The following is a 24,501-nucleotide window of genomic DNA, read 5'->3' on the forward strand; positions in this document are numbered from 1 at the left end:
GTTGTTCTATACTTTATTGGTGTGAGCAGATGAAACACTGGAATTGGGGGTTTTTTGGTAAGGCTTGCAAGCTGCTCCAGGAACCTCTCTTCAAAAGATGTGTGCAAACTTAACAATTAAAATATCGAGCCTTTTGCAAATCGCGCGTCTTAATCGGCGTCACGTGTCGTTCGTTCCTTCCTTGCTGTGGTGTCAAGAGACCTGAGCTTGTATTCCTTTCAGGTTCTATCAATGGGCGTTTTCACAAGATAGATGGATAAAGAGGATATCTTGAGTGTCTGGGTTTGGGGCGGCTGAAATCCTGTGTATGGTCCTGTTCGTACTACGTGAGGAGAGCAGGGCTCTCTTTTCGCACTGGAAACATTTTGGGAGCAACCATGTTTTCAACTGCAGCCCTTTCTTCTTGAAGTCGTCTTCTTGGCCCATCGAGGGAGAGCGTCGCTTTCCACTCCTTCCTCCCTAGTACCTTTTCACGAAAATCCCCCCCGGGCTGTAGAGGGGTTTCCTCTTCACTTTCTTTTTCTCTCGGCCTGGATCCGGGGTCACTTTGCTGGCCTGCGAAAGCGAAGGGGAAACTTTCAACCCTGTACCACGCTGCTGAAATCCAAATGGACCGGTGGAGACACAGTGTGGTGTTGTAGCGGTTAGTGTGTTGGGCTAGGATCTGGGAGTTTCAGGTTCGAATCCCTGCTTGGCCCGGCAAACCTACTAGGTGCTTTTGGGTGAGTGACAAGAAGAAGAAGACTGCAGATTTATACTCCGCCCTTCTCGCTGAATCAGAGACTCAAAGCGGCTTGCAATCTCCTATATCTTCACCCCCCACAACAGACAACCTGTGAGGTGGGTGGGGCTGAGAGAGCTCTTTCAGCAGCTGCCCTTTCAAGGACAACTCCTGTGAGAGCTATAGCTAACCCAAGGCCATTCCAGCAGGTGCAAGTGGAGGAGTGGGGAATCAAACCCGGTTCTCCCAGAGAAGAGAGCTCTAGCTGACCCAAGGCCATTCCAGCAGCTGCAAGTGGAGGAGTGGGGAATCAAACCCGGTTCTCCCAGATAAGAGTCCGCACACTTAACCACTACACCAAACTGGCTCTCAAACCTAACCCTCTCAAACAAACTCTCTCAGCCTAACCTATCTCGCAGGGTTGTTGTGAGGGTACAAATAGAGGAGTAAAGAACAAGGCCAGGGGCTTTTGGTCTCCGTTGGGGATAGTGTTGCCAGTTCCAGCTTGGGAAATACCTGGAGATTTGGGGGGTGGAGCTGGAGGAGGTCAGAGTTGGAGGAAGGCTACGAACCAGGATTGCAAGCTCTGGGTTGGGAAACACCTAGATATTTTGGGCTCTCCTGCTTGTTTTTGTTGTGGTCTTTAATGTTGGTTTTCAGGCCATGAATTCAGCAGGAGCTCACAGGAGCGCAGCTCCTGAACCTCTCTGAGGGTTCCCCCTCTTCCTCCCCACCTGCCTTGCCCATTGAATAGCAGGTGCAGCTGCATAACAACCCCTGGATTAGGAGAGAGGGCAGCCAGCCAGCCACCAGGGACTTTGCTACGCCCCCAGCAGCCCTCATTAACCCCTGGAGAAGCCTGCACCACCCTTTCTCCACTTCTTATGCGATTTGGGACAGCGGGTGGCTTGCTGGCCTTTTGACTGAGAGGAGCAGCCCAGGACAGCCGCAGGCGAGCGAGGCCTGCTTGGGCTGGCTGGATCTCTAGCCAGCCCAAGCAGGCCTTGTTTGCCCAGGGCTCTCCTTTCTTACATTAGGTTACTTTTGGCTGGGGGGGGGGCGGTGGCTAATGAGTTATGCTACTGAGCTCCACCACCTGTTGTTCTACAAAACGACCTCTGCTAACTAGGATTTCAGGCTCTGGGTTGGGATACACCTAGATATTTTGGGCTCTCCCACTTGTACTTATTGTGGTCTTTAATGTTGGTTTTATGCCTATTCATTCTTTCACGCAAGGACCATTGTTCTTGCTTGTATCTGACAAAGGGGGCTTTGGCTCATGACACCTGGTAGATACCCTGAAACTCCTGTTGGCTTCTCAGGTACCACCGGACTCCGGTCTAGCTGTTCTACTGCAGACCAGCCTGGCTTCCTTCTGAAACTGCAGCGTTGATAATGGGCCAGCACCTCTCCTCCCACGCTCTAAAGGAGGAGCGAGCAACCTGCGATACTCACCACAGAGACGGCGGTCATGGCGACGGGGGGATGTTCCTTGCTCTCTTTGCTCTGCAGCTCTTTCAGCTTCATTATCTCCTCCCGGGACTCGTCCACCTCGGCCTCCAGCTTCTCCCTCCGGATCCGTTCGTACTCCAGCTGATTCTCCAACTCCCTGATCTTTCTATCCAAGGAAAAAGGAGGGTTTTTTCTGCCTGTTTAAGGAAGGAAGGAAGGAAGGAAGGAAGGAAGGGAGGGAAAGAGGGAGGAAGGAAGGAAGGAAGGAAGGAAGGAAGGAAGGAAGGAAGGAAGGAAGGAAGGAGGGAGGGAGGGAGGGAGGAAGGGAGGGAGGAAGGGAGGGAAGGGAGGAGAGCGGAAGGAAGGGAGGGAGGGAGGGAGGAGAGCGGAAGGGAGGGAGGGAGGAAGGAAGGGAGGGAGGGAAGGGAGGAGAGCGGAAGGGAGGGAGGAAGGAAGGGAGGGAGGGAGGGAGGAAGGGAGGGAGCGAGGGAGGGAAGGGAGGAGAGCGGGAGGGAGGAAGGAAGGAAGGAAGGAAGGAAGGAAGGAAGGAAGGAAGGGAGGGAGGGAGGGAGGGAAGGGAGGAGAGCGGAAGGAAGGAAGGGAGGGAGGGAGGAAGGAAGGGAGGGAGGGAGGGAAGGGAGGAGAGCGGAAGGGAGGGAGGGAGGAAGGAAGGAAGGAAGGTGGAAAGAAAGCAACTTTAAATGCATTCTCCAAGCCACTGGCTGGCTTGGGGAAGTGATTGGAACTCTCTGTCTGGGCAGCAATGCTGTGTAGTCTTGTGCTTGGGGGGGGCACAGTGGCAGGGCTTCTAGCCCCACTGGTGGACCTCTTGATGGCACTTGGGTTTTTTGGCCACTGTGTGACACCGAGTGCTGGACTGGATGGGCCATTGGCCTGATCCAACATGGCTTCTCTTATGTTCTTATCTGAAGAGAGAAATGCTTTCTCCAAGCTGGCCAATGGGGCGGTGGGGGCTTCAGGAACCACACAGTATGTGTGAAAAAGCCACATGTGGCTCCCAAGCCACAGTTTGGCCATCCCTGGTCTACATATTAGGGTTTCCAGCCTTGTTCTCACCAACGATCGGAGTTTTCTGGGGCAGATCCTGGGGAGGGTAGAGTTGGGAGGCGGCAACGCTTCTGGTGATGCTCTAGGAATTGCCGCAATCTTTATTATCTTTATCATAGATTTTGGGGTAAAATCCTAGAGCTTCACCATCTATATGCATACATACTCCTGTCCCCCCCTTCCTGCTGATAAAATTAGTGTAGGTGAGGGAATGAAGGTGGGGGCAAGAGACTGACCACTCCATCTGAGCAAATGGCAGCCCTGCTATGTATTAACAAGAAAGAGGGGCGGGGGAGCAGAATGAGCTACTTCAAACCAAGTAGCTCATTCTGCTCCCCCGCCCCTCTTTCTTGTTAATACATAGCAGGGCTGCCATTTGCTCAGATGGAGTGGTCAGTCTCTTGCCCCCACCTTCATTCCCTCACCTACACTAATTTTGTCTATATATAAGGCTTGGGGAATCATCTGATTTGCTTACTGGAATTTAGAATTCCCTGATTTACTCACTTTTTAAAGAGCATAACACCTCAAGACTGTATGATTAAATCTCTCCTGTCTACCAATTATAACAGTTGAATGGAGCTTCTTAGCCCTAGAATTGTGTGTGTGGTCCACTATGACACAGAATAGACAGCAGAGGGCAGCAAAGCAGTAAAGATTAAAGCTTGTGGATTCCTCCAGTTGTGTCTCCAACAAGCCTATTTATAGCCTTATTTCCTGCTGAGGTTCCTCCCTCCCCAATTCCCGCCCTCTGCAAGCTCCACCCCCAAAATCTCCAGGTCTTTCCCAACATGGAGCTGGCAACCTTAGCATCAGGGTTGCCAAGTCCAATTCAAGAAACATCTGGGGACTTTGGGGGTGGAGCCAGGAGCAAGGTTGTGACCAGCATAACTGAACTCCAAAGGGAGTTCTGGCCATACATTTCAAGGGACCGCACACCTTGTAAATGCCTTCCCTCCATTGGAAATAATGAAGGATAGGGGCACCTTCTTTGGGGGCTCATAGCATTGGACCCCCGGTCCAATCCTTTTGAAAACTGGAGGGTCTTTTTAGGGGAGGCACCAGACGCTATGCTGAAAACAGTCCCCTCAGAACCTCAGATACTGGGCCGCAGATCAATTCTCCGAAGAACAACACACAACTCCTTTGAAGTGAGGAGCTGGAGATCTGTTGTAAAAGTGGGGAATCCCCCTGTCCCCTTGGAGGGTGGCAACCCCACTTTCCCACTTTTTAGAGTTGTCAGGTCTGTGTTGGAAAATACCTGGAGACTTTGGGGGTGGATCTGGGAGAGGGCGGGGTCTGGGGAGGGGAGGGGCCTCAGCGTTGGTCACTGTCATGGAGCCCACCTTTCAAAGCTGCCACTTTCTCCCAGGGAACTGATCTCTGCCAGCTGGAGTTCAGTTGTAAAAGCAAGACATCTCCAGGCCCCACCTGGAGCCTGGCAACTCTTCATTGCCAGTTTGGGCATCTAGCTATTCCCAGAAGTCCCAGCATTTCATGGGATTCCCTGACCACAACAAAGTTCTTACTTTTCGAATTCTTTCTCAGCTTTTTTATTCTCTCGGTCTTCTGGGGTTATTCCTCCCAGCTGCCTGAAATTGCTGGTGGCGACTTCTAGGAGTCTTTTCAGCTCTTCGATCTTCTGGTAGGCCCTTTCTGGGAGGGAAATGGCGCTGTTGAGTGTTTATTGCTTCTTGGGCCAACGGCTAGGAGTCATCTCCCCAAAATGTCACAATGGGAACTCCAGAGCTTCAAAATGTGTGACGGTTCCCTTGAAGGCTTATTTTAAAGGACGACCCTGTATCAGGGTTCCCCGGGGCTTTTCTTGAGCAGGAACACATTGGAACGCAGTTCTGGCTGGCTTGGCACCAGGGGGTGTGGCCTAATATGCAAATGAGTTCCTGCTGGGCTTTTTCTACCGAAAAAGCCCTGGGGGTGGCCAACACGCCCATGCCCCTCAAGCGTTTTTAAAAAGTAGGCTGGGCCATCTCCCCAGTGGGACTTCTGATTGGCGGTGCAGATGGTTTAAATCTTTTTCAGCAGCGGCTGCCACCACAGCCCAAAGACCTCGCCTTCGATTGTGCAGCAAAGCGGTGTGCGTGCAAGAAAACATTTTATAAGGTATCCTGTTATAAGGTATAAGGGCTTTTTTTTTGTAGGAAAAGCCCAGCAGGAACTCATTGCACATTAGGACACACACCCCTGGTGTCACCATTGTTTCACACAGCAGGGACTCATTTGCATATTAGGCTACACCCCCCCCCCCGGTGTCACCGTTGTTTCTCACAGGGCTTTTTGGTAGAAAAAGCCCAGCAGGGACTCATTTGCATATTAGGCCATACCCCTGGTGTCACCATTGTTTCACACAGGGCTTTTTGTAGAAAAAGCTCGGAGGGATTTATTTGCATATGAGGCCACACCCCCTGATGTCACCATTGTTTCACACAGGGCTTTTTGGTAGAAAAAGCCCAGCAGGGACTCATTTGCATATTAGGCCACACCCCTGGCATCACCATTGTTTCACACAGGGCTTTTTGTAGAAAAAGCCCAGCAGGGACTCATTTGCACATTAGGCCACACCCCTGGTGTCACCATTCTTTCACACAGGGCTTGTAGAAAAAGCCCAGAGGGATTTATTTGCATATTAGGCCACATCCCCTGATGTCACCATTGTTTCACACAGGGCTTTTCTGTAGAAAAAGCCCAGCAGGGACTCATTTGCATATTAGGTCACACCCCCTGACACCAAACCAGCTGGAATCGTGTTCCTATCCGTTCCCGCTGGGAAAAAAAAAGCCCTGCTGTTAAGTAAAGATTCTGCCTGAAATGTGGAAGTAACCATTTGGAGTTACACATAACCTTATTTCCCTGATGCTTTGTGGTTGCCTGGCCCCTTGTGGCAGCCATCTTGTCCCTGGCTCCACCTGCTGTGGCAGCCATTTTGTGGTCGCCCCCTCCACCCTGTGTCAGAATTCCAAAGGTGCCTGCTGGCTCAAATGTTTTGGGGACCCCTGCCCTATATTGTTACCCCCAACTGGCTCCCATGGCTGAGTATACTTTATTCTGTTGCCCCACAGAGCCCCTCCTTGGCAGGATCCATCATCCCTAGAGTTCCCCCAGATCCCAGGAACATATGCAGGTAGGGTTGCCAAGTCCAATTTAAGAAATATCTGGGGACTTTGGGGGTGGAGCCAGGAGACATTAGGAGTGGGGCAAAGATCAAGGCTGTGACAAGCATAATTGAACTCCAAAGGGAGTTCTGGCCATCACATTTAAAGGGACAGCACACCTTTTCAATGCCTTCCTTCCATAAGAAATAATGAAGGATAGGGGCACCTTCTTTTGGGGCTCATAGAATTGGACCCCCTGGTCCAATCGTTTTGAAACTTGGGGGATATTTTGGGGAGAGGCCCTAGATGCTGTACTGAAACTTTGGTGCCTCTACCTCAAAAAACAGCCCCCTCCCAGAGCCCCAGATACCTGTGGATCAATTCTCCATTATTTTCTATGGGAATAAATCTCCATAGGGAATAACAGAGTTCGCAGCAGACATTTCCCTCCCCTCCCCCCGCTTTCTGACGACCCTGAAGCGGGGGGAGGGCCTGCAAACCGGGGGATCCCCTGCCTCCACCTGGGGATTGGCAACCCTATATGCAGGTCAAAAGTGCACAGAGAGTCCACCTTGTTTCCATCCGGAGTCATGATCAAGGCTACGGGCACTTAACGGCCTCTCCCAGTGAGACAACCCTATTTATATGAGAAAGGAATCACACCCTCTAATCAGGGATTCATTGAGTGACATCTTTGGGACTTCATGCACCCAGCCCATGATGAACAACCGCTGTTTCTAGGACAGAGGTGGCCAAACTGTGGCTCACGACCTGCTCACGACCTGAGTTCAATCCCCAGTGGAAGCTGGGTTTTCAGGTAGCCAGCTTGAGGTTGACTCAGCTTTCCATCCTTCCGAGGTTGGTAAAATGCTGGGGGGGGGGGAGTGTAGATGACTGGGGAAGGCAATGGCAAACCACCCCGTTAAAAAGTCTGCCGTGAAAACACTGTGAAAGCAACGTCACCCCAGAGTTGGAACCAACTGGTGCTTGCACAGGGGACCTTTCCTTTCCTTAAATAAATGTTATGTCTGTTTAAAGTGAAGTCCTTCTGTACCACATAGTTCCCCCAACTGCTTGGAACGCTAGGAGTGGGTTGGGAAGTCCCTGGGGCGGAGGGAAGTGGCAAAGCGGCTGGTTGCCAACTATCCAGGGGAGCCCCAAAGACCCCTAGGAAGCCCTGAGAAGGGTTCTTAGCGAGTCCAGAGGGAGGTTAGGAGGCTGTCCCACTTAACCAGAGCCCAGATAGGGACAGTGGTGGCAGCGAATACCCTGAAGCAGCTAAGTGGGGCAGCTCTTTCAGGTCAGTATACCTGGAAGGGCTGGGCAGTATCGGGGCCAGCTAGCAGACACAGGACCGGTCCGCCACAATTACCATTACCCCCTTTCCTCCCCAATGGGTGGAGTTCTCCAACGCACCGCGAGCGTCCGCTTTGCTCTGTTTGTCCAGGGCCACGTCGCCCTTGCAGTCTGTGCTGCCTTCCACGGCATGCCTTTCGAAGAACCGCCTCTCTTTATCATCGATTTCCTCGTCGGAGTCGTTTCCCATTCTCTCTCGCAAAAACTCCACAACAGCCAGCTGGGCAAACCTGCGCAGTTGAGGTGTTCGTTAGCGTGTGTCGATGGGCCACACATGCGAATCCTCCCCCTCCCCAACAGGGACATTCCGGGTCCAGGAAACGGCATAGGCAGAGAGGAAAGCCCCAATTCTGGGCCTGATCCAGATCGGGAAAGGAATTCCCTTGCAGATGAATTGAAATCAAGTCAGAGGAAAATAGACACAAGCACATTATAGAGGAGAAGGCAAAGAAGAAGACGACGACTGCGGATTTACACCCCACCCTTCTCTCTGAATCAGAGTCTCAGAGCGGCTCACAATCTCCTTTACCTTCCTCCCCCACAACAGACACCCTGTGAGGTAGGTAGGGCTGAGAGAGCTCTCCCAGAAGCTACCCTTTCAAGGACAGCTCTGCGAGAGCTGGCTGACCCAAGGCCATTACAGCAGCTGCAAGTGGAGGAATGGGGAACCAAACCTGATTCTCCCAGATAAGAGTCCGCACACTTAACCACTACACCGAACTGGATGATGATGATAATGATATTGGATTTATACCCTGCCCTCCACTCTGAATCTCAGAGCAGCTCACAATCTCCTTTCTCCTCCTCCCCCACAACAGACACCCTGTGAGGTGGGTGAGATAGCTATGGCTGACCCAAGGCCATTCCAGCAGCTGCAAGTGGAGGAGTGGGGACTCAAACCTGGTTCTCCCACGTAAGAGACCACAGACATAACCACTACACCAGACTGGTTCTCCAGTTGATGTGTAGTTTGGATCTAAAAGATCTCCAGTGAAAGAACCTAAGAAAAGCCCTGCTGGATCAGACGGCCCAACTGGTCCAACATCCCATTCCCCATGGTAGTCGGGGCTGGAATACTAGCAGGAGCTCCTTTGCATATATAAGGCACACCCCCATGATGTAGCCAATCCTCCAAGAACGTACAAAAAAGAGCCTTGTAAGCTCTTGGAGGATTGGCTACATCAGGGGGTGTGGCCTAATATGCAAAGGAACTCCTGCTAGAATTCCACCCCTGACCGTAGCCAACCAGTCGCCCCCAGAAGGCTGGAAAGCAGGGCAGCCGAAAGGTATTTCCGAGCACTAAGCCTCTGGCTATGGAAGCTCCATTTCAGACACTGTGTTTGGGACCCCAGTGTAACCCATTACCTCCTAGCAACATCTTTTGGAGACTCTCCCGCATCATTGGTGATGTTGCAATTTGCTTCTCTATCGATCAGCCACTGTATCAGATTCAAATGACCTTGCCCGGCAGCTGAGGGAGGAAAAATGAGTTATGAAAAAGGAGTTTCTTTCTTTTTAAAGCTTAGCTCACGGCCCTTTCGGTTGCTTCAATATGATTCAGAAGTTCTTGGGGATATCCAGCACCCAGCGTTCCTTCTAAGCCGAGTTAGCGGGAGCTAGCTCACAGTTTTTTAGCCTCTAACTCACACGTACTTGCCTTAGCTCAGGAAGGATGGTCCCCCAGAACACACTAACGTATGCAGTAGCCAAATCTCTCGCTCACAGCTTTAATGCCGGTTGCTCACAAAGTAGAATTTTTGCTCACAAGACTCCACAGCTTAGAGCGGAGGGGGAAGGTTCAAACATGCAGCCTGGGGGTCAATTATTCCATATTGTCTGGAACCCATGAAGTTAATACAAATGCAGTTAGTCAGTTTCTCTCAATGGCATTAGCAGTTCTCTCATTGAGAGAAATTGCCTAACTGAAGAAGAAGACCATAGATTTATACCCCGCCCTTCTCTCTGAATCAGAGTCTCAGAGCGGCTTACAATCTCATTTACCTTCCTCCCCCCACAACAGACTCCCTGTGAGTTAGGTGGGGCTGAGAGAGCTCTGACAGAAGCTTCCCTTTCAAGGACAACTCTTGCAAGAGCTAGGGCTGACCCAAGGCCTGGGGGTCAATTATTCCATATTGTCTGGAACCAATGAAGTTAATACAAATGCAGTTAGTCGATTTCTCTCAATGGCATTAACAGTTCTCTCATTGACAGAAATTTCTCTCTCTCTCTCTCTCTTTCTCTCTCTCGGCTTGACTTCGCGAACGAAGATTTAAGAAGGGTGCAGTAGTCCACGTCTGCTGCAGGCAAGACCAATGCGGGACAGGCAGATCCGGCCACAGTGGCTGCAGGGAAAAGTCTGAGAAATTGCCATTGAGAGAAATTGACAAACTGAAGAAGATGACCATAGATTTATACCCCACCCTCCACTCCAAATCTCAGAGCGGCTTACAATCTCCTTTACCTTCCTCCCCCCACAACAGACACCCTGTGAGGTAGGTGGGGCTGAGAGAGCTCTGACAGAAGCTTCCCTTTCAAGGACAACTCTTGCAAGAGCTAGGGCTGACCCAAGGCCATTCCAGCAGCTGCATGTGGAGCAGTGGGGAATCAAACCCGGTTCTCCCAGAGAAGAGTCTGCCCACTTAACCACTACACCAAACTGGTGGACTCTAGGGCATTATACCCCACTGAAGTCCCTCCTTTCCCCAAACCTTGCCCTCCACAGGTTGGGAAATAGCTGGAGATTCTGGGGGTGGAGTCTGGGGAGGGCGGGGTTTGGGGAGGGGAGGGACCCCAGAGGGGTATAAAGCCACAGAGTCTACTTTCCAATGCAGCCATTTTCTCCAGGGGAACTGATCTCCGTCTCCTGGGGACCAGTTGTAATTCCAGGAACTCTCCAGCCACCACGCTTTAAAAAAAAAATACAGGCTTGAAAGATTCAGTGGGAAAGCAACGGCGACAGGAACAGGGCTCTTCCTCACCCTTGTGCAGGAGAGTCGATCCCTTGTCGTCCCGCTCGTTGATACTGATGATGTGGTTCTCCAGCAACGATCGTATGGTCTCGAGGTCCCCTCGGAAGGCAGCATCATGACCCGGAAACGTTAAATCTGAGTGGGGAAGGAAACAGAAGCAGGCATATTGAACCAAGAGCACTGCAGAATGGAAGCTGAAGGAAGGAGGAGGAGAAGATGACGATGATGATGATGATGATGATGATGATGATGATGATGATGATGATGATGATGATGATGATGATGATGATGATGATGATGATGATATTGGATTTATACCCCACCCTCCATTCCAAATCTCAGAGTCTCAGAGCGACTCACAATCTCCTTTACCTTCCTCCCCCCACAACAGACACCCGTGAGGTAGGCGGGGCTGAGAGAGCTCTGACAGAAGCTGCCCTTTCCAGGACAACTACGAGAGCTACGGCTGACCCAAAGCAATTGCAGCAGTTGCAACTGGGGGAGTGGGGGAATCAGACTCAGTTCTCCCAGATAAGAGTCTGCACACTTAACCACTACACCAAACTGGCTCTCTAGGGAGTCAATTTCCCCCCCACCCCAGTGCTCTTGCCCTGTTGATAGACTCATTGGAGAGGGAAACTCAACAGGTACAGCTTTACCTCTGTGTGACTGTGTTCTCAGGGCACTGTACCTGGTACTCCCCTCCTCTGTTTCAGCCTCACGACAACTTTGTGAAGTAGGATAAGCTACGGGAAGGACTGGCCCAAAATCACCCAGTGAGTTTCTGCAGCAGAGCAGGCATTCGAACCTGGCTCTCCCAGATCCTAGGTCAACACTCTAAGCAAAACACCAAGCTGCCTCCATGTGAGGCCTGGGGATCCCCTAGAATTAGAACTCATCCGTGGACTCAGGGATCAGCTCCACTGGAGAAAATGGATGCTTTGCAGGGTGGACTCTGTAGCGATGTTCCCCACTGAGGTCCCCAGGCTCCATCTCCAAATCTCCAGGACTTTCCCAACCTGGATCTGGCAACCTTACCACCCCCCATGCCCTGCCAGTGGCCAGGGAGGAGGAGGAGGAGAAGACCATAGATTTATACCCTGCCCTTTTCTCTGAATCAGTTTCAGAGCAGCTTACAATCTCCTTTATCTTCTTCCCCCGCAACAGGCACCCTGTGAGGTGAGAGGGGCTGAGAGAGCTCTCGCAGCAGCTGCCCTTTCAAGGGCAACTCTCGCAGGGGTGGAATTCTAGCAGGAGTTCCTTTGCATATTAGGCCACACCCCCTACTATAGCCAATCCTCCAAGAGCTTGCAAGGCTCTTTTTTTGTAAGCTCTCGGAGGATTGGCTACATCAGGGGTGGGTGGCCTAGTATGCAAAGGAGGTCCTGCTAGAATTCCACCCCTGGACTCTTGCGAGAGCTATGGCTGACCCAAGGCCATTCCAGAAGCTGCAAGTGGAGGAGTGGGGAATCAAACCCGGTTTTTCCAGATAAGAAAGCTATGGTTGACCCAAGGCCATTCTAGCAGCTGCAAGTGGAGGAGTGGGGAATCAAACCCGGTTCTCCCAGATAAGGGAGCTATGGCTAACCCAAGGCCATTCCAGCAGGTGCAAGCGGAGGAGTGCGGAATCAGACCTGATTCTCCCAGATAAGAGAACTATGGCTGACCCAAGGCCATTCCAGCAGGTGCAAGTGGAGGAGTGGGGAATCAAACCCGGTTCTCCCAGATAAGAGAGCTCTCGCTGACCCAAGGCCATTCCAGCAGCTGCAAGTGGAGGAGTGGGGAATCAAACCCGGTTCTCCCAGATAAGAGTCCACGTATTTAACCACTACACCAAACTGGAGGCCTCTTGGCAGCCCTCCTGGATCTCCTGTGAAGGTCAACATCCCCTTGTCCCAAGTAACTCACTTTCCTGCTTCTTTGGCCTGTCTTTCTCTTTCTGTAGGTTATCAATATACTCCACGATGTCTGTTTTGTAGAACCTTTCCGCCAGGTCCCTGGGGGTCTCCCCATGGTCGTTCCGGGCTTTCAAGGAGTGGGTTAAAGTCGGCATTTTGTTCACGAGAAACTTAAAGCTGGGCAGGTGCCCTTCCATCGCTGCCAGGTGAACTGTGATGGGAGAAGGAAAGTTCAGCCACTGTTAGAACCAACCCAACGACCCTGAGCCCCTGCCGAGGCAGCACCGAGCTCTTCTTTAACAGTTCTGCCATACTCAGAGCCAGACAATATTTTGACGTTTAGCCTGGACACTCTGGAGTCTGCGCTGAGTCTTTCCCCCTTCCAGTTTAACAAAAGGATATTAAGAATGAAGTCCAAACTTGAATGGAGTAACATTATCCATGGCTGCCAGGCCTTCCACCAGCAGCCCTCTTGGGTAAATTTACAAAAAATAAAAAAAAACCAGAAGTGGTGTAGGGTAGCTCTAGGAATCGTTGGAAGTGCTATGCTTTTACCGTAGAGTTTCTGGTAATTCCTAGAGCTATTCTAGGCTGAATTTCTGGAAGTGTGGAACCCAACTCTGGGCACATTTTCCCCAACCAGGATTTAGTATAACATACTCCTTCTGAGTAACTGCCCCCGGATGTCCTAGGCTAGCCCAAGGGATGCAGCCAATGCCATGCCCCCCCTCATGTCCCCTCCCCCTGCCCTCCCAGCTTAACCTGGCAACCGTACCCTTTTCCAGGGCTTTTCTTGTAGTAAAAGCCATTGCTTTTTTGGTAGGAAAAAGCCCAGCAGGAACTCATTAGCATATTAGGCCACACCCCTAATATCACCATTGTGTCACACTTTTTCTACAAAAAAGCCCAGCAGGATCTTATTTGCATATTAGGCCACACCCCCTGACACAAAGCCAGCCGGGACTCCATTCCTGTGCATTCCTGCTCAAAAAAAAAAGAGAGAGAGAGAGAGAAAACCCTGTTAAAAGCCAAGCAGGAACTCCCCCCTGCCTCCCCCAAAGCGCCCTCTGCAGTGGGCATGCTGAGGAAGGCTGAAGCCATTGCGGAGACATTTAAAGATGCCTCCCTGCACCTCCCCAAGCATGCCAGCCGGAGCCCTGGCCAGCCCATGCAGAGCTCCGTTGCGCTTCTGCCCCAAAAAAGCCCTGCCCTTATCTGTGGATCTCCATATGCATAGTTCTGTATCGGGCTTGACTCTAGTGTAGTCATATCACATATTGTCAGGCCTCGGATTCAGTGGGAGCTCACAGGAGCACAGCTCCTGAACCTTTCTGAGAGTTCCACCTCCTCCTTCTGAGAGTTCCACCTCCTTGTCCATTGAATAGTAGGTGCAGCTGCATAACAATCCCTGGATGAGCTCCACCCCCCTATTTTTTTACAAAACGACCCCTGCAAAATGACCGCTCTCAAGCCCGACCTCTATTTCTTTGCCTTTGTGAAGGATATCAGGGTATACGAAAGAGCACATGTGCAGTGCTTAGAGGGAAACATTGGGCAGGGTCCCATGGATCTGTGCCCCACTGGTGGAGCTTCTTTCACGCTCAAGGAACCCTCCTCAGTAGGAAGAAAGCACCAGCATTAGGGGAATGACCCGACTGTAGACATATTGTCCCCCCATCCAGGATTCAACATAACATACTCCTTCTGAGTAGAAGAAGAAGAAATTGGATTTATATCCTGCCCTCCATTCCAAATCTCAGAGTCTCAGAGCGGCTCACAATCTCCTTTATCTCCCTCCCCCACAACAGACTCCCTGTGAGGTGGGTGGGGCTGAGATCTCTGACAGAAGATGCCCTTTCAAGGACAACTCCTGCGAGAGCTATGGCTGACCCAAGACCTCCAGCAGGTGCAAGTGGAGGAGTGGGGAATCAAACCTGGTTCTCCCAGATAAGAGTCCGCACACTTCACCACTACACCAAACTGGCCATAGATGGCCCAGGCTAGCCCAATCATGTCAAATCTTGAAAACCAAGCAGGGTCGGAGTGCTTGGACGGGCGACCAATGAAACCCAGGGTTGCTACGCAGAGCGGTAAACCAACTCTGTATCTCTCTTGCTCCGTCCTGGATGGCCCAGACTATCCAGATCTAATCAGGTCTTGGCAGCTAAACAGGGTCAGCCCAGGTTAGTCCTTGGATGAGAAACCACCAAGGGAAGTCCAGGGTGTTGCTATGCAGAGGCAGGCAATGGCAAACCACACCAGAATGACTTTTGTCCTGACCTGAGTGGCCCAGGCTAGCCTGATCTCATCAGATCTCAGAGGCTGAGCTGGGCCGGCCCTGATTAGTACTTGGATAGGAGGCCACCAAAGAAACCCAGGGTCGCTGCTCAGAGGCATGCTGTGTGTAAACAGAAAACCTCTTAAGAGACGCCGTAAATTTTAAATGACAAAACAGTGTAATGCGAAGGTCAGTGGTGTTCTGGCCAGGCTTGCACAAAGAACTTCAAACGAACAAGAACGTGTTTCAAAAGGATATTCCCGCAAGACAGTTCCAAAGCGGCTCAACAAAACTTTCCAATCACAAAGGAATATCCGTGTTCCAGTTTTTCGTTCATGAAGCTAAAGGAAGCCCTTCCGAAGACGTCTGCTCTCGATATCAAGACGTTTCATCCGTCTTTCTTCAGTTTGGAGGCTTATTTATCACTGGAACCCACTCTTTACATTCATAGAATGCCAACAAGGTTCAAGACACATCTGTTAGATTTCCAATGACCTTCACATTATATTGTTTTGTCATTTAAAATTTATGCTGTCTCTTAGCGGCTTTTTATTGACACAGAGGCAGGCAACGGCAAACCACCCCTGAACATCTCTTGCCTTGAAAACCCCACTAAGGGTCGCCATAATTCAGTTGTGACTTCACCGCACTTTCCACCCCATCCATCTCTGTAACGAAGGGCCCCTACGGTACCCGGGAAATTCCCGTTGTTATCTGCATCGTCTAGGGTGGCGCCCCAACGGACCAGAAGCTGAAGGCAACCGAGGCGGCCGTGGAAGGCGGCGTTGTGAATGGGCTTCCAGTCATTCTTATCAGAAGCGTTTACGTCCTAGGTTTCATGAAGACAAGAAGCAGAGAGAAAGCGTTTAGACGTGGGACTTGGAGGCAGGGCTGAACAGTAGCTGGATTGTGGAGAAGGAAAGGAAAGGAGAGGTCCCCTGTGCAAGCACCGGTCATTTCCGACTCTGGGGTGACATGGCTTCTCTTATGTTCTTATGTGACACAGAGTGTTGGACTGGACGGGCCATTGGCCTGATCCATCATGGCTTCTCTTATGTTCTTACGTGACACAGAATGTTGGACTGGATGGGCCATTGGCCTGATCCAACATGGCTTCTCTTATGTTCTTAGGTGACACAGAGTGTTAGACTGGATGGGCCATTGGCTTGATCCAGCATGGCTTCTCTTATGTTCTTAGGTGACACAGAGTGTTGGACTGGATGGGCCACTGGCCTGATCCAACATGGCTTCCCTTATGTTCTTATGTGACACAGAGTGTTGGACTGGATGGGCCACTGGCCTGATCCAACATGGCTTCTCTTATGTTCTTATGTGGCACAGAGTGTTGGACTGGATGGGCCATTGGCCTGACCCAACATGGCTTCCCTTATGTTCTTATGTGACACAGAGTGTTGGACTGGATGGGCCATTGGCCTGATCCAACATGGCTTCCCTTATGTTCTTATGTGATACAGAGTGTTAGACTGGATGGGCCATTGGCCTGATCCAACATGGCTTCTCTTATGTTCTTATGTGACACAGAATGTTGGACTGGATGGGCCACTGGCCTGATCCAACATGGCTTCTCTTATGTTCTTATGTGACACAGTGTGTTGGACTGGATGGGCCACTGGCCTGATCCAACATGGCTTCTCTTATGTTCTTATGTGACACAGAATGTTGGACTGGATGGGCCACTGGCCTGATCCAACATGGCTTCTCTTATGTTCTTATGTGACACAGAATGTTGGACTGGATGGGCCACTGGCCTGATCCAACATGGCTTCTCTTATGTTCTTATGTGACACAGTGTGTTGGACTGGATGGGCCACTGGCCTGATCCAACATGGCTTCTCTCATGTTCTTATGTGGCATAGAGTGTAGGACTGGATGGGCCAGTGGCCTGATCCAACATGGCTTCTCTTATGTTCTTATGTGACACAGAGTGTTGGACTGGATGGGCCACTGGCCTGATCCAACATGTCTTCTCTTATGTTCTTATGTGACACAGTGTGTTGGACTGGATGGGCCACTGGCCTGATCCAACATGGCTTCTCTTATGTTCTTATGTGACACAGAGTGTTGGACTGGATGGGCCACTGGCCTGATCCAACATGTCTTCTCTTATGTTCTTATGTGACACAGAATGTTGGACTGGAGGGGCCACTGGCCTGATCCAACATGGCTTCTCTTATGTTCTTATGTGACACAGAATGTTGGACTGGATGGGCCATTGGCCTGATCCAACAGGGCTTCTCTTATGTTCTTATGTGGCACAGTGTTGGACTGGATGGGCCATTGGCCTGATCCAACATGGCTTCTCTTATGTTCTTATGTGACACAGAGTGTTGGACTGGGTGGGCCATTGGCCTTATCCAACAGGGCTTCTCTTATGTTCTTATGTGACACAGAGTGTTGGACTGGGTGGGCCATTGGCCTGATCCAACATGGCTTCTCTTATGTTCTTATGTGACACAGAGTGTTGGACTGGATGGGCCATTGGCCTGATCCAACATGGCTTCTCTTATGTTCTTATGTGACACAGAGTGTTGGACTGGGTGGGCCATTGGCCTTATCCAACAGGGCTTCTCTTATGTTCTTATGTGACACAGAGTGTTGGACTGGGTGGGCCATTGGCCTGATCCAACATGGCTTCTCTTATGTTCTTATGTGACACAGAGTGTTGGACTGGATGGGCCATTGGCCTGATCCAACATGGCTTCTCTTATGTTCTTATGCCTCTCCCCAAAGTACCCTCCAAGTTTCAAAAGGATTGGATCAGGTGGTCCAACTCTATGAGCCCTAAAAGAAGGTTCCCCTATCCTTCATTATTTCCAATGGAGGGAAGGCGTTTAAAAGGCGTGCGGTCCCTTTAAATGTTATCGCAAGAGTTCAATCTTGCTTGTCACATCCTAGCTCTTGGCTCCACCCCCAAAGTCACCTGGCTCCACCCCCAACATCCCTAGATATTTCTTGAGTCAGAGTGGGCAACCATACTCCAGAATCCAGCTGTTTCCTTAAGGAACTGTAAGGACAGAGCAGCAAAATACCAAGTCTCAAACTCAAGAGGTTAGGAAGGCAGGATTTCTCTTACCACCCCACTCCGGAGGATGGTTTGCAAGGTGTAGGAGTGTCCGTGGGTCGCTGCTAGGTGTGCCGGAGTACAGCCTCGGTCATCCGGGGCTCCTAGATTGACGTTGTCGACGAGCAGGGCCTGTTAATGCAGAAAGCAAAAAGCCCGAGGCTCAGAATCAGGTCCTGGAAATATAGTCATGCTCTAAGGGAGCTGATCTCTGTAGTCCAGAGATGAGATCCAATTCCAGGAGATCCCCAGGTCCCACCTTGTGGTTGGCATCCCTAGCTCCAAAAGACCTTATTTTATATTATATCCCTCCTTTACCCCTGGTAGCAGCCCCACGGCGCAGAGTGGTAAAGCTGCAGTACTGCAGTCCGAACTCTGCTCACGACATGAGTTTGATCCCGGCGGAAGCCGGTTCAGGTATCCTTCCAAGGTTGGTAAAATGAGTACCCAGCTTGCTGGGGGGTGGGGTGGGGTGGAAGGGTAGATGACTGGGGAAGACAATGGCAAACCACCCCGTAAAAAGTCTGCCGTGAAAACATCGTGATGCGACGTTATCCCAGGGTGTGTGACCTAATATGCAAATAATAATAATAATAATAATAATAATAATAATAAATTTTATTTATATCCCGCCCTCCCCGCTGAGGCAGGCTCAGGGCGGCTAACAAGACATGGTGTATACCATGATTATACAATTCATATGATAAAATACAATTAATAAATACAGTTAAAACAATTACATAAAATTTTTGTGTGTTTGCCCACTGCACTATATTAGAATTTAGGCTTGCCAATCCCCAGGTCTCAGTGGGGGTTCTTCCGCTTTTCCAGGCTCCTTCCCGCCCCCAGTCAGCTGGCTGGCGTGGGAAGCCCCACCCCCATAACCACTTTGCGGCTTTCCCCCTCCGGAGGCTTCAGTCTCCGATTGAAAGGCTTCCTCTTGGGAGGGTGTGTCTGTGTTACTTTGAAGAAGTTGGCATCAACTCGTGAGTAGAGACACCAATCCTTCGCCAGAAACTGGGGGTGGTGGTGGTGGAATGTCTGCTGTGCAATTATTCCCTATTGAGAACAATTCCCATAGGGAATAATGGGGAATTGATCTAATAATAATAATAATAATAATAATAATAATAATAATAATAATAATAATAATAATAATAATAAGTTTTATTTATATCCCGCCCTCCCCGCCGAGGCAGGCTCAGGGCGGCTAACAAGACATGGTATGTACCATGATTATACAATTCATATGATAAAATACAATTAATAAATACAGTTAAAACAATTACATAAAATTTTAAAACCACAAACAATTAGAGGTGCTACATTCAGTGGGATGTATATCCAGATGGCTAGATGTCACTGTCAGGGTTTCTTATAGGCTTGTTGAAAGAGGGTAGTTTTGCAAGCCCTGCGGAACTGGTTAAAGTCCCGCAGGGCTCGCACTTCCTCCGGTAGCTGATTCCACCAGTGGGGAGCCATTATTGAGAAGGCCTGCTCCCTCGTTACTTTCAGTTTGGCCTCCTTTGGTCCAGGGATTTTTAGGAGACTTTGGGAGCTGGATCTCAGTGCTCTCTGGGGGACATATGGAGAGAGGCGGTCCCTAAGGTAGGCAGGTCCTCGGCCATATAGGGCTTTAAAGGTAATAACCAGCACCTTGTAGCCAACTCGGAATACAATTGGAAGCCAGTGCAGCTCCCTCAGCCCAGGCCGCACGTGTTCCCACCGAGGTAGTCCCACTAGCAGCCTGGCTGCCGCATTCTGCACTAGCTGCAATTTCCGAGTTCGGCACAAGGGCAGCCCCATGTAGAGGGCATTACAGTAGTCTAATCTCAAGGTGACAGTTGCAGGGATCACTGTTGCTAGGTCGCTACGTTCTAGGAAGGGGGCCAGCTGCCTCGCCCTTCTAAAATGGAAGAAGGCGGATTTAGCAGTGGCTGCTATCTGTGCCTCGATTGTCAGGGAGGGCTCCAGTAGCACTCCCAGGCTCTTGACCCTGCGCACTGGTATCAGTGACGCACTGTAAAAGACTGGTAGGGAGATCTCCCCCCCTAGCTCGCCGCGACCCATGCAAAGGACTTCTGTCTTCGCTGGATTTAGCTTCAGCCCACTCAGCTTAATCTAGTCCGCCACAGCTTGCAGCGCCCGGTCCAAATTTATAGGGGTGTCGGCGGTCCGGCCGCCCATCAATAGATAGAGCTGAGTGTCATCAGCGTACTGATGGCAACCCAGCCCATGTCTCCGGGCGATCTGGGCAAGGGGCGCATAAAGATATTAAACAACATCGGGGAGAGAACTGCCCCTTGAGGCACCCCACAGTTAAGTAGGTGTCTCTGGGACATCTCTCCTCCGACCGCCACCCTTTGTCCTCAGCCTTCAAGGAAGGAGGACAGCCACTGTAAGGCTAGCCCCTGAATTCCTGCGTCGGCGAGGCGGCGGGTCAGCAGCCGATGATCAACCATATCGAATGCAGCCGATAGGTCTAGCAACAGCAATACCGCCGAGCCGCCTCGATCCAGATGTCGCCGGAGGTCATCCATGAGGGCGACCAACACCGTCTCCACCCCGTGGCCTGGGCGGAAGCCGGACTGGTATGGATCCAAATGAGTTCCTGCTGGGCTTTTTCTACAAAAAAACTCCTGAGTGAACCAATGGTGATGTCAGGATGTGTGACCTAATATGCAAATGAGTTCCTGTTGGGCTTTTTCTACAAAAAAAACTCGAGTGAACCAATGGTGATGTCAGGGTGTGTGACCTAATATGCAAATGAGTTCCTGCTGGACTTTTTCTACAAAAAAACTCCTGAGTGAACCAATGGTGATGTCAGGGTGTGTGACCTAATATGCAAATGAGTTCTTGCTGGGCTTTTTCTACGGAAAAAAAAACCCTGAGTGAAACCATGGTGATGTCTGGGGGTGTGACCTATTATGTAAATGAGTTTCTGCTGGCTTTTTCTACAAAAAAGCTCTGAGTGAAACAATGGTGTCATCAGGGGGTATGACCTAATATGCAAATAAGTTCCTGCTGGCTTTTTCTACAAAAAAAACCCGAGTGAAGCAATCGTGATGTCAGGGGGTGTGACCTAATACGCAAATGAGTTCCTGCTGGCTTTCTCTATAAAAAAAATCCCTGGTAGCAACGCTTATATTGCAGGTAAATGCTAAGCAATCGATAAGATCAAAGCCAGTCTCATGTTCTCCTTCTAAGAGGCTAACTGCTATAAGTGTGACGCTCGAAGCAAAGGGCAAGCAGCAGAGCACGACATTTTTAGCAGAAGTGCCTGGTGAGGGGAAGGAGGATGTGGGCATGGAGTGAAAGCCAAGTGAAGGGTCACAGCCAGGCAAAGGGAATGACTGGCAGGCTGTTTTGAGGAACTGGAAGTAGACAACCTCAGACCACAGGACCGAAGGAATAGAAAACTCTTACAAGGAGAAACTATATCTTTTAAATTTATGACTGTAAAGTACTGGGTCGGCACAGTAAGAGACCAGAGTCAGAGAGTGATTTCAGCAAGCTTTACTTCAGGAACACTGGCCTGTTCAAACTTCCCGCTCCTTTATACAATTCTTGTCCCCTTCTGATTGGTCCTTAACTATCTACACGGATTGGCTATTTACAGGGCCCTAAGGGCCTATCAGGGTACAGTATGAGCCTGGATGTTGATTGGCTGCTTATGTTTCACCTTCCCCTGATTGGGCACGCTTAGGACTTCTCTGGAACCCTGGTGTGGAGTTCAAGCTCTGGCTTGTTCGGCTTCCCTCCCAAGTAACAGTTCTCCCCTTTGAGCCTAGGACACAACAATGACATTCCAGGGAAACATTCCAGGGAAAATCAGACCAGACATTCACACATGTTCACAGCAGTAAGTTTCTTTTTCTTGATAATGATGAAATGGGCATCTGCGCGTGTTCAAAATTAGTGTCTATTATAAGAGAATGAAGAAGAAGAGATTGGATTTATACCCCACTCTTCACTTGGAGTCTCAGAGCGATTTACAATCTCCTTCCCTTCCTCTCCCCACAACAGACCCCTGTGAGGTAGGTGGGGTGAGAGAGCTCTGAGAGAACCTCTCTTAAGAGAACAGCTCTGAGAGAACTGTGGCTGGCCCAAAGTCGCCCAGCTGGCTGCAATCCAACCCAGTTCTCTAGAGGCTACCACTCTTAAACAGTAACCCAAACTGGCTCTGAAGAAAACAACAACTCGAGACTTCTTGGCTTTCAGGTTACCTGAAGCTTCCATTTGTTGCAGGAAACATTCTGTCTGCTTTTGGAACCTCAACTGGCTGTGTTTCTTATTGGGCTTTAGCACACCAGGCAGGGAGCTCGTTTTGATGACAGTCTGAATCCAGCTTCAAGCGAAGCTTTAGAAAGAGGACACTTTACCTGCATGCACGCATCCTGACCCCGGATGGCAGCGAGATGAGCCACGGTCCATCCCCTTATCGTCACATCCGTCCTGTCGGCCCCGTGCCACAGCAGCCAATGAAGACACTGTCAAAAAAAAGACACACACAGCAGGATTCCTTTTCAGCCTGCCCCACTAAGGCACTTTTTAACAACAGTGCATCAGTCTTTCCATCTCTAAAGGAATCACAGCTTCCTGTACTTATTTCCAGCAACCTGTTTAATTCTGGGGTACCCCAAATTAAACTTCATTGGTTTTAGATGCCCCAGGACTCCATCGTTGTTCTATTGCTTCGGACCAACACGGCTACCCGACACAGCTACCCGAATCTTATTTCCAACTGTCATTCACCCTTCTAGAATCACGATCGCCCCCTCATTTTAAAAAATGTATTTATGGAAACGCTTATACATCGCATTTCCCCACATTTATGCCCCACTCAAGGCAGCTTGCGATTCTAAACTGAAACCATCTGTAAAAAATAAAACCTTCCCTCCCAAGGAAATGCCTGCAACCCTCTCGGCTTGGCTTCCAACATCTCATGAAAAACCTTAGCAAATAACTTCATGCATTTCCTTCATTCGTGAACACACGACGCTGCCTTACACTGGATTGGTCAAAAAAAACAATATGGAGTGTCGGCACTAGTAAATGACAATATCCAAAACCAAAAACTTTTTGACTGCCTAGTGTCTGGTTAACGTTTAAGGTTTTCGATATTGTAATTTACACTGGATTGGACCTTCAGTCTAAGACGGTCAGTGTTAGAAAAGAACAAGAGGCCAGGAGCACCTTAAATACTAACGGAATTTGTGGCAGGGGAGGAACTTTCAGGAGTCACTGGTCCCTTCTTCAGTTCCTTCAGTTCTTTGATATCTGAAGACCTGAGCAGAGACCAGGGCTTTTCTTGTAGCAGGAACTCCTTTTGCATATTAGGCCACACACCCCTGATGTAGCCAATCCTCTGAGAGCTTACAGGGCTCTTCTTACAGGGCCTACTATAAGGTCTTGGAGGATTGGCTACATCAGGGGGTGTGGCCTAATATGCAAAGGAGCTCCTGCTACAAAAAAAAGCCCTGATCATGAAAGCTCTTCCCTTGCCACACATTTTGTTAAATCTTTAAGGTGCTACTGGACTCTTGCTCTTTTAAGAACATAAGAGAAGCCATGTTGGATCAGGCCAATGGCCCATCCAGTCCAACACTCTGTGTCACACAGTGGCCAATATATGTTTGTGTGTATATATACATACATACACACACACACACATATACCGTGGCTAATAGCCACTGATGGACCTCTGGTCCATATTTTTATCCAATCCCCTCTTAAAGCTGGCTATGCTTGTAGCCGCCACCTCCTGTGGCAGTGAATTCCACATGTTAATCACCCTTTGGTGATTACTGGTCTACTGCTGCAGACGAACATGGTTACCCAGCTTGGTCTAAGATCAATGTTGTCTACTCAGTCTGGCAGCAGCTCTCCAGGGTCTCAGGCTAGACGTCATCCACATCACCAACTACCTGACCCTTTACCTGGAAATGCAAAGAACCGAACCTGGGACCTTCTCTGCACAGCAAGCTGATAATCTACCACTGAGCCACAGCCCTTCCCATGTCTTTCAACCCAAAACTAGGGTTGGGGGCAGGGGATTCCTCCATTTGGAAGCCCTCCCCCCACTTCAGGGTCATCAGAAAGGGAGGGGGGATGTCTGCTGGGCACTCTATTATCCCCTATGGAGACCAATTCCCATAGGATCTAATGGAGAATTGATCCGTGGGTATCTGGAGCTTGGCGAGGGGGGCTGTTTTTTGAGGTAGAAGCACCAAATTTTCAGCCTAACATCTGGTGCTTTTCCTTTGGAGTTCAGTTATGCTTGTCATCCCTTTGGTCTTGGCTCCATGCCCGAAATCTCCTGGCTCCATCCTAGGCTTGCCAATTCCCAGGTCCCAGCAGGGTTCTCCCGCTTTCCCAGGCTCCTTCCCGACCCCAGTCAGCTGGCCGGTGGGGGGAAGCCCCGCCCCCACGGCCCCCATGTGACTTTCCACCTCCAGAGGCTTCAGTCTCCAATTGAAAGGCTTCCTCTTGGGATGGTGTGTCTGTGTTACTTTGAAGAAGTTGGCAGCAACTCGTGAGTAGAGAGGCCAATCCCTCGCTTCAGAG

General features: G+C 50.2%; 1 protein-coding gene across 1 annotated transcript in view; it reads right to left on the minus strand.

Moving 5' to 3' along the window:
• Positions 1–448: 448 nt before the first annotated feature.
• ANKRD42 (ankyrin repeat domain 42) overlaps positions 449–24,501 on the minus strand; it is a 29,150-nt gene continuing 5,097 nt past the window's right edge. Inside the window, exons 3-12 of the mRNA XM_060235334.1 lie at positions 22,317–22,424; positions 17,947–18,066; positions 15,546–15,681; positions 12,585–12,785; positions 10,686–10,811; positions 9,073–9,178; positions 7,768–7,937; positions 4,771–4,897; positions 2,177–2,339; positions 449–555 (exon numbers count right to left, since the gene is read on the minus strand). Of these exons, the coding sequence (XP_060091317.1) occupies positions 460–555; positions 2,177–2,339; positions 4,771–4,897; positions 7,768–7,937; positions 9,073–9,178; positions 10,686–10,811; positions 12,585–12,785; positions 15,546–15,681; positions 17,947–18,066; positions 22,317–22,424 (1,353 nt within the window). The 3' untranslated portion in view covers positions 449–459. The remainder of the gene's footprint in view (positions 556–2,176; positions 2,340–4,770; positions 4,898–7,767; positions 7,938–9,072; positions 9,179–10,685; positions 10,812–12,584; positions 12,786–15,545; positions 15,682–17,946; positions 18,067–22,316; positions 22,425–24,501) is intronic.

Source organism: Heteronotia binoei, chromosome 3 (assembly GCF_032191835.1).
Source record: "Heteronotia binoei isolate CCM8104 ecotype False Entrance Well chromosome 3, APGP_CSIRO_Hbin_v1, whole genome shotgun sequence".
Taxonomy (NCBI): Eukaryota; Metazoa; Chordata; class Lepidosauria; order Squamata; family Gekkonidae; genus Heteronotia; species Heteronotia binoei.